Source organism: Oncorhynchus mykiss, chromosome 12 (genome assembly GCF_013265735.2).
Source record: "Oncorhynchus mykiss isolate Arlee chromosome 12, USDA_OmykA_1.1, whole genome shotgun sequence".
Classification (NCBI taxonomy): domain Eukaryota; kingdom Metazoa; phylum Chordata; class Actinopteri; order Salmoniformes; family Salmonidae; genus Oncorhynchus; species Oncorhynchus mykiss.
Genome location: NC_048576.1, coordinates 87,301,352 through 87,311,052, shown reverse-complemented (window position 1 = coordinate 87,311,052; position 9,701 = coordinate 87,301,352). Strand labels below are relative to the sequence as shown.

Here is a 9,701-nt window from a genome sequence, read left to right as displayed (position 1 = left end):
TCAACCCGACTAACCGGTGCCTGTATGTAACCTCGCTGCTGTTATTTTTCAGTCTTTTTATTTCTTGACTTAACTATTGTTCACCTAATAGCTTTTTTGCACTGTTGGTTAGAGCCTGTAAGTAAGCTTTTCACTGTAAGATCTACACCTGTTCTATTTGGCGCACGTGACACACTTTGATTTATTTGACCGATGCGCCACTCAGGATCCCAAACACTAGTCTTGCACCTTCATAAAGCATTATGGAACACACTAACAGAAACAAAACTGGACACACAAGTAAAAAAAATGTTGACTTTTCACCCTTTTAATTCAACAGAATATTGCTGCTGGTGGTCATTTTATTCACAAAACCAACACTGTGCCTTGCAAAATGCAGACTCCAATACAGTGCCCAAGCTGCCATTCTTCCTCAAGAGTTAGTGATTCAACAGGTCTGGGTCATGTTCATTTGGGCACACAGTACCAAAACCTTTTGCAACAGACAATTTGTACTTATTGGACAAGTCCAGGTAGTCCCTCCCTGTTTCAGTCTGTTAGTCCCTTATGAATACAACCCTGAGGTTAACAACCTCAACAACCATAAATTGCCATCTTACTCATGACTTCAACCATAGCTTATTCCAGTGCAACCTTAACTCACTCTGAATAGGGCCAGGAGTTTTTCCCTGACCAGGGACCCTAGTTAGGGTTGCAAAATTCTGTGAACTTTCAATAAATTCCCTGGTTTTCCAGAAATTCGAGTTGGAGGATTCTGGATTTCATGCTTATTTCCTCCTGATTCTGGGAATCCTCCTACTGGTATTTCAGGGAATTTATTGAAAGTTCCTGGAATTTTGCAAGCAGCCCCGTTTAAAGCCTATAACTATGGCCACAGGTTTTTCCCTGGGCAGGGATAACGTCTGTCCCCAATGACCATCAGAAGGTGATCTAACTGGTGGGAGGTCAGGACATCTTTTATTGGAACTTTATTCAAAACAATTGAAAAATAAAAAACAAAAACATACAATGTAGAAGACCATGTCACAGATCAAGGAAAACTAAAACTTCTAACACCATTCGTCTCCCGTGCAACAGGTTGAGTTAAACAGACTAGTGTTATGTGATGTATGCAGTAGGTAACTTCCCACTGTAGATGTACCCGTGGTTATGTTAACTAGCATTCCACAATCACTGAAGTCTTCCGCTGTGCAAACACACAAAGACACTCATACAGACACTCACGTTTATCGTAAGTTGTGGGGTCACACACACACACACAGTGAGAGAGAAAACAAAAATATAATTCACAGAACATAAAATCAAAACCAAAGCTCAAAATGTATGAAGACCAAGCAACTTAGGCGATGGGAATATTCCAAATGAAGGAGAAATCAAACTACCAAGCAATTAAAATAATCACCTTTAAAAGCAAAACCTCCCACTCTTAATCATTTTACCATTAACGTAATTGATTGTAATCTTTATAAATCAATGTTAATTTCAGTAAATGCAGTATTAGTAGTGTAGGACTAGAAGTAAGTCACTTGAATAGACAGTTTGGCTGTGGTAAATACAATTAAAAAGGGGAAAGTGGGATTTCATTGGGTGAGTGATGAGCATTTCCGGAAGTAAATCTGTCTTTCATGGTTTCGAGTTCAAATCTCCCAAGTTCATGTTTTTATTGACAGATAAAACAAGGGAAGATTTCAGGGAACCAAAATGAAAGATAACAGTCCCTAGAAATCCATCCCATTATTCAGCTCACAGGCAAAGCAATAGTTTGTTCTCTTCGCATATTTATTTAAACAAGTGGTGAGTTGGACAGGGAAAGGGGAGGGACAGGGAAAGGACTGCCAGCTCAGAATCCCTTCAGAACAAAAAATATATAATTTTTTATTTATTTTTTTAAATGGCCCGGATTCTGTTGACTGGTTGGGTTAAGTGGTAGTAGCTTTTCTTTATTCTCACTCTTTATGAGTCTCAGCCGAGCCTCTCACTGTGTCTGGAGAGAAAGAACAGAGTAAGAGTACAGAGTCAGAGAACCACAACAACCAGTAACATCTTCAGCCTGGATGCCAAAAACAGACTGCAACCCAGGCCAGTACAACCTCAGGACAGAACGCACACACCTAGGCAACATACAACTTGTTAGACATACACATCTGAGAACTGTCACAGTACACTCAGGGTGTAACTTTACCTGCTGGCCTTGCTGAGGGGTAGCAGGCTGTCCTGGGGCCTGTCCTGTTTGGCCGTAGTAAGCAGCCTGCTGCCTGTAGTACTCTGCCCAGGCTGCACTGTAGTCCTGCTGGCCTCCACCTGGGGCTGCTGGGGCACCTGCTGCTCCTGGCCCTGCTGCAGAGCCTCCTGCCTGGGCTAGGGGAGCAGAGGAGAGGGGTCTTATGGATGAAGAAGAGATATGCTATGATCGACAAGGTTAACATGATGAAAGATTCATGTTCTTAAAGCACTGGTTCACTTCAAAATTAAAGTTTGTCAGATGATTTTAGACCTTGAAAGTAATCTAAAGTCAAGCGTAGTCAACATCCCACAACAGTAGAAACAGCTATACGCCTCGATACAAAATTACATGGGAAAGATAGACACGGTCTAAAATGACTAAATTAGACAGTGCCCATCTTTCCTATTCTAAGAGGGAAACAACTGCCGTCTTTCCTCCTGTGGTGTTATACTAGTAACTATAGTGGACCAGTGGTCTCACCAACACCCATCTTCTTGTAGTATTCTTCCCAGGCCTTGGTGTAGTCAGGCTGGCCCCCAGGGGTCTGGCTGGCCTGGGGCTGGTCTCCAGGTGCTGGGCCACCAGCGGTGGGGTTGGTGGGGGGCTGGCTGGGCCCTGCTCCCCCTGGCTGCCCTCCCTGGTAGTACTGGCCATAATAGGCTGCCCAGGCTGCGTTAGGGTCCGCGGCACCGGCTGCCTTGCCTAAAAAAGATGGCAGTTGGAGGTGAGGTCCTCATAGGGCTGAGCGTGCCCTGCTATCTGCCTGTGCTTAGAAACCAGGGGACAGAGAGAGATAGGGGGAGTTATTATCAATAGCCAACACAGAAAGACATTCTCCCATCACAGATGATTTTGATAATAGTTGCAGGGTTATGTACCACTAAAAGCTAGCCTGGCCCCAGTTTGTGCTGTACTCCTATGGACATTGTGACACCAGACAATGGAGTTGGCAAGAGAGCAGAAACATATCTGGGACCAGGCTAACTAAAACCTGCTCTCTGTTGTAACCACTGTTTTGAGATGACAAGGAGATAAAACTATATAGTAGGAAACCCCAAAAGAGACCACTGGTAGGCTGGATGGAGTTGACTCCATATTGCTTTCCCTTTCTCAGTCTTTTCAAATAAGTGATTACAGCGAGAGAAAACATTGGGAGGCCATTGAAAGTTATAGTTCCAATGTAACCATTTCCTGTCCACAGTGAGGGTCTGAAAGTTCAATGTTGCAGGTCACTCACTGGGGTCGTGGGTTACTTGGGGCTGCCACTGCTGGTAGGTGTTGCCCCAGCCCTGTGGGGGGTAGCCATGAAGACCTCCACTTGAGAGGGATAGAGAAAACCCAGTTACTACTCAGTAGACTTCCATTGGTCCAATCAATGATTGTATCGTTGTAATGTAACATTTTAGCCAGTAGAGGCCTGTAAAAGCCAGAGTTTGGGATGACTACATTTCCAGTCTCCACTCACTGTGGTCCAGGGGCTCCTGGGGGTCCTGGGTTGTAGGGACCAGGATTATAGGGACCCATGGGGCCTGGTCCGCCAGGACCTGGACAAACAGGGCAGAGGGGACCCTGGAAAGCACAACCAGTTAGATGCATAGACATTATGTTCACATCTATGGTGAAAAGACTGAAAGCAACTCAATTGCCAGTTTGACTCCATTGATTGTGCGTTGAAGCAATCATGTCCATTTCCCCAAATGAGTTTCCCAACACCACAAACCCATCCATCCATCCTTCAGCCCTTTCCTCCTTACCCTGAGCAGGAACCCTGCATACCTCGATCTTGTCCTCGATGAGCTGCTTGGCGTGATCTATCTGCTGCGGAGAGCCTCGAATGACAAAGAGCTTGAAGTTAGGGTCCCCGTTGGGGGGCAGCTGGCGGGAGATCTCCACAAAGGCCCCAGTCTGCTGGTTGATGGCCTTGATGTTCTCCCCGCCCCGTCCGATCACCAGGCCACACTTGTGGGCCGGAATGGAGAAAGTCATCTCCCCTCCTCCACCACCAGGGGGACCCCAGCTCCCCTGGTCCCCTCTGCTGCGGCCCCTGCCGCCACCACTCGGGGACATGCCTGGAGGCCCGGGAGGACCCTGAGAAGGAAGGAGGGTGGAAGAGAGAGAGGAAAAAAAGAGGGTGGAAGAGAGAGAGAAAAGGAGGGTGGAAGAGAGAGAGAAAAGGAGGGTGGAAGAGAGAGAGAAAAGGAGGGTGGAAGAGAGAGAGAAAAGGAGGGTGGAAGAGAGAGAGAAAAGGAGGGTGGAAGAGAGAGAGAAAAGGAGGGTGGAAGAGAGAGAGAAAAAGAGGGTGGAAGAGAGAGGGAAAAAAAGGAGGGTGGAAGAGAGAGAGAAAAAAAGGAGGGTGGAAGAGAGAGAGAAAAAAAGGAGGGTGGAAGAGAGAGAGAAAAGGAGGGTGGAAGAGAGAGAGAAAAGGAGGGTGGAAGAGAGAGAGAAAAGGAGGGTGGAAGAGAGAGAGAAAAGGAGGGTGGAAGAGAGAGAGAAAAGGAGGGTGGAAGAGAGAGAGAAAAGGAGGGTGGAAGAGAGAGAGAAAAGGAGGGTGGAAGAGAGAGAGAAAAGGAGGGTGGAAGAGAGAGAGAAAAGGAGGGTGGAAGAGAGAGAGAAAAGGAGGGTGGAAGAGAGAGAGAAAAGGAGGGTGGAAGAGAGAGAGAAAAGGAGGGTGGAAGAGAGAGAGAAAAGGAGGGTGGAAGAGAGAGAGAAAAGGAGGGTGGAAGAGAGAGAGAAAAGGAGGGTGGAAGAGAGAGAGAAAAGAAGGGTGGAAGAGAGAGAGAAAAGGGTCTTAATACAATTTATATTTAAGTTCTGGTCCTGGACATCAGAAAGTCAGTTTGTTTAAAATTAGGATATTTACCTCCTAATAACAGTAATGTACTGAATGGGGAATTATGGGAATGCTCTAGGACTATCATTTGTCTAGGTTATGGAGTCCATTTGTTTACAATGTTCCATTTGTTTACAATGTTCCAGTGGTTCACTAAATGTGTTGAATGTTGTATGTTCCACAAGGCACGGCATCATGGCAGCTCTAATACACTTGTATGTAAACAGTTCCAAGCTGGCATGTGAGCAGTGGCTGTTTTTCAGATACTCTACGTGTGTGTGTGTGTGTGAGGTATGTACCCCCTGTCCTACCTCCTCTCTGACCCTGATGCTCTGCAGTAGCTCCTGGATGATCTGGGCAGCATTGTCACAGCAGTCTGGTGGGCCCATGATGTGGGCCATCTTATCAGGACCTGTGCCATCATCTGCAACGACAGGACATTTCCTCTGAGACTTGTGCAACACCACAACCAGAATGTAAAGCTTGTTAGTAGACACCACACAACTTGTGAGTAAACCGTGTAAATGAGTCAAGTAGAAGTAGTTCATATGACACGACTATGAAACGTTATATACCTGGTTTAAACTGTATCCTAACTCCTGCGTCGTTCTGAATCTTCTTGATCATCTCCCCGTTGCGACCAATCACCACCCCGACAGAGTGTCGTGGCACTGGAACCTAGCCAATCAGAGAGCAGGTTAGACAGCGCCAAATAGATTAGACTGATAGCTATAGGAAGGTGCTCACTCTCATACAAATAAAACCTGTGATGGGGAATGTGAGTCCCTCTCCACACACACACACACACACACACCTCCCTCTCACTTACGTCCATGGCTCCCCCACCTCCCCCCATGCGGGAGCCATACTCGTTCCTGTCTCCGAAGCCAGGCTGATCCCTCTCCCTCAGTATCTCCTGCACCAACTCCATGGCTTGCTGAGCAGACCCACAGGACACATTTTCTAATTCAAACAACTTTATGAAGTCTCCTTAGGGAGAACAGCATTAGCACATCAAAAGTTGCTACCAAATCCCCCATCTGCAGAGCTGCAGTACAGCATGCCAATTCAATATGGGATGCAGATTGTAGCAAGGCCTTGTGTTACCTCCACTTTGTATGGCTCCCCGATGATGCGCAGGGGCTTGTCCATGTTGGGTCCCTGAGACGCGTCCTGAATCAGGATCATCTTCACTCCTGCTCGCTCCTGTCAACGCCGCAGACAGACAGCATGGTCAGCTCTGCTCAACCAACTGATGGCAATGATTCACTCAACTCTCACTCACATGGCCCATGAAACACTTGTGTAATGCGATACGAGATTTTCCTGCTTATATTTCTTTCTTGCGCTGTAGATTTAACAACCCAAAAAATGATTTGCATGACTGCACACATCAGCCTGTTTGCGATGAAACTGTCAATATCTCAAAACACACACGTCAATGTGTTGTGGAACACTTCTCTGGCTACTGGTGAGGCCGACTGTTTGTATATACCTGTAGCTGTTTGATGGTCTCCCCTCCCTTGCCGATGATGAGGCCAGCCTTGCCTGCGGGAATCATCATCTCCTGCCCTGAGCCACTCTGTCCATTGGTCGCCTCGTGGAAGGATGAGGGGGGCGTGCCCCTCCCCCGAGACACAATCTCATCCAATAAAATCTTGGCTTTCCTAGTCAGAGGGGAAGAGCGAGAGGGGTGGGTCAGCTCAACTGATGAGTGCAACAGCACACATTAATAGTGGAACTACAGAGATATGCCATACATAAAGATAGCGCTGTGTAAATTCAGTGGCTAGAGGTGAACAGCATCTTGTGATAACAATACAAAATGTCACAATTAGCTAGTAGGATCTCACTTACTGTATGGAGTCTGGGGACCCTGTGAGAGAGACACTCCTCTCTGGTAAACCTCCACTGTCTGAAAACAACCAACAGTCAATTACACACACACACGAAGAGAGTTCAACTATAGCTCTGGTTCTAACCATTGACTATAAAGGCCACACTTGCCAGTCCCTCACCTGAGGCTATCTGAACCTTGCAGCCTGATTCCTGCTGGATCTTGTTGATCTGTTCTCCGCCCCGGCCAATGACTGGAGGAGAGGAAGAGGGGGGAGCTGTTAGTTTTATTGATTCTGATGTTCATGATGAGTCCAGTAATGTTCAAATTCAACACATGAACACAAAAAAACTAATCCGGTGACCATGTTGGAGAAAGTGCACTTACTGAGTCCCACCATTCCATCAGGAACACTGTACTCCTCTGAGGTGGTTGTGAGCCTGGCACTGTGGGAGAGAGAAGCCAAGCACAACAGTTCGTTATCCAAATCGTCAACATATTGTCACCATTAATCTTCTGCTGAATAACTAATTCCAATCACCTATTTCACTTCATTTTAGAGAGCTACTTGGATTGTTATGGATTAATTATGCTAATGACTTACCTCTGCTGGGCCAGTGCTGCCAGTTGGGCTCCGATAGCTATAAAAGGAAAGAGAGAAAGAAAGATATATAGAGAGAGGACAGGACTCAGATTACTGACACACTGAAAAATGAGGACAAGACAAACACAGGTGATGCTCACAGTGACAGACCAGGGGAGAGGGGCCGGATAGTACAGACAACGACCAGGGGAGAGGGGCCGGATAGTACAGACACCGACCAAGGGGAGAGGGGCCGGATGGTACAGACACCGACCAGGGGAGAGGGGCCGGATGGTACAGACACCGACCAGGGGAGAGGGGCCGGATGGTACAGACACCGACCAGGGGAGAGGGGCCGGATGGTACAGACACCGACCAGGGGAGAGGGGCCGGATGGTACAGACACCGACCAGGGGAGAGGGGCCGGATGGTACAGACACCGACCAGGGGAGAGGGGCCGGATGGTACAGACACCGACCAGGGAAGAGGGTTTGGATAGTACAGACACCGACCAGGGGAGAGGGGCCGGATGGTACAGACACCGACCAAGGGAGAGGGGCCGGGTAGTACAGACACCGACCAAGGAAGAGGGGCGAAACAGTACTGACACAGAACAGGGGCCGGACAGTACAGACACCGACCAGGGGAGAGGGTTTGGATAGTACAGACACCGACCAGGGAAGAGGGTTTGGATAGTACAGACACCGACCAGGGGAGAGGGTTTGGATAGTACAGACACCGACCAGGGGAGAGGGGCCGGGTAGTACAGACACCGACCAAGGAAGAGGGGCGAAACAGTACTGACACAGAACAGGGGCCGGACAGTACAGACACCGACCAGGGGAGAGGGTTGACATTCCTGTAAGACATAGAGCAGGTTTTGTAGGTAGTAGGAGACATGAGGAAGAGCAACTTACAGAGAGCTGTGGCTGAGTCCACATCACTCTGTGGAGCCATTTTCTTGCTCTCAGGTTGATCTGTGGGAAGAAAAAAACAAGTAAACAAAGGTTGAATCTGATCTCACAATAATCTGTGTGCACACACTCCAGTTATCAGACGTTCACATGGGCAGTGGCCCTTTCACAGTCCCCAGCAGTGTGTGTGTGTGTGTGTACCTGGGTCCTCCAGCTGTCGTTTCTGTGCTGTGAAGGGAAAGACGTCTGGTGCATTGGTGTTGTTCATAGGGGCTACCCCTGCACATTCACCAATCTTGGCAGCAATCTGATGCACAAAAGTTGAAGTCACTTGAACACATAACAGATATTCAAAGTGCGATGACATGATGAGAATGTCTGATTTATTTGTGCTGGTCCTGGGTATTAACTAACGTTGATAAGCAACTTCAAATATTACATGAGATGCTAATTGTTTGTTAGCGGAATGATGGTAATTCAACTCAAGCGGGCAAACTTAACAGTGTTGGCTGGCTAGCTGAGGATATATACTTTGTTGGGAATGCACTCAAAAACACAGACACGCTGAGGGCTCGAAGCCTGCTTGTCCATCATCAGGACTTTGTCTTTGCATGCAGCAGAAGCAGCCAGCTCTCAACAACACAACAACATTGGGAGACGTCGAACAGCATGCATGCATTGGTAACAACATCATAACGGTATTTCTGCAGTGGCACGTCAACTGGGTCTTCAAATTCACTTGACTTATAAACGTTAACTAGAGAGCTATAATGATCATAACTGCCAACAGTATTGATTGGTCGCCAAACATAGTCAGCCAGCTTTGCAAGCTAACAACCACGAAACAAGAAAATAGTCACATTTTCTTCACCCCTTCCCAGTAGCTCTCACGCGCATAGCTACACTGCCTCCCGCTTCTGTCTCACCTGCCGGGCCCGTTGTACTGCGTCTGCAAAGGCATCTTTTTTTATTCCACCACCGTTACCGATAGCTAGATGTCCGCCGAGAGGAGCTCCAGCCCCGGGTGCCGGTACCGAGCTGTACTCCGACATATTTGCGGAGGGAAGATAGAAGAAAATACGAAAGTTAAAGTGGTGTTTAGGCCAGGACAGACTGCGCAGGAGCGGAAAGTCAGACGATCAAATATTCCGGAGGGGAAAGCAACCGGAGATGGAACACTGAGAGCGGGAACAAGGTTTAGATGACTTTTCTACAAATAATGTAAAAACATAAGGTTATAATTACATTATCTTAAGACACTTTATTACAAAATATGAGTTTCAACCCCCAACGTTTCGGAAAATTTTGAAGAT

The 9,701-nt window shown here is 47.3% G+C and overlaps 1 protein-coding gene across 3 annotated transcripts; it reads right to left on the bottom strand.

The window, feature by feature from the left end:
* Positions 1-291: 291 nt before the first annotated feature.
* Positions 292-9,547, bottom strand: LOC110538913 (far upstream element-binding protein 2). Of its 3 annotated transcripts, XM_036939011.1 has the most exons (18): positions 9,315-9,544; positions 8,590-8,695; positions 8,392-8,451; positions 7,496-7,532; positions 7,279-7,337; positions 7,073-7,144; positions 6,912-6,969; positions 6,550-6,721; positions 6,162-6,260; positions 5,884-5,991; positions 5,630-5,732; positions 5,366-5,478; positions 4,001-4,312; positions 3,690-3,793; positions 3,462-3,541; positions 2,705-2,926; positions 2,183-2,358; positions 292-1,984 (listed from the first exon to the last, which is right to left on the bottom strand). In XM_036939011.1, the coding sequence occupies exons 1-18, from the start codon at positions 9,438-9,440 to the stop codon at positions 1,976-1,978; spliced, it is 2,016 nt and encodes a 671-aa protein (XP_036794906.1). In that variant the 5' UTR covers positions 9,441-9,544; the 3' UTR covers positions 292-1,975. The 3 variants fall into 3 exon arrangements, with proteins under 3 accessions (XP_036794906.1, XP_036794908.1, XP_036794907.1); XM_036939013.1 differs by lacking the exons at positions 292-1,984; positions 2,183-2,358 and having other exon boundaries at positions 2,849-2,987; positions 9,315-9,546; XM_036939012.1 differs by lacking the exons at positions 292-1,984; positions 2,183-2,358 and having other exon boundaries at positions 2,872-2,992; positions 9,315-9,547.
* Positions 9,548-9,701: the final 154 nt, after the last annotated feature.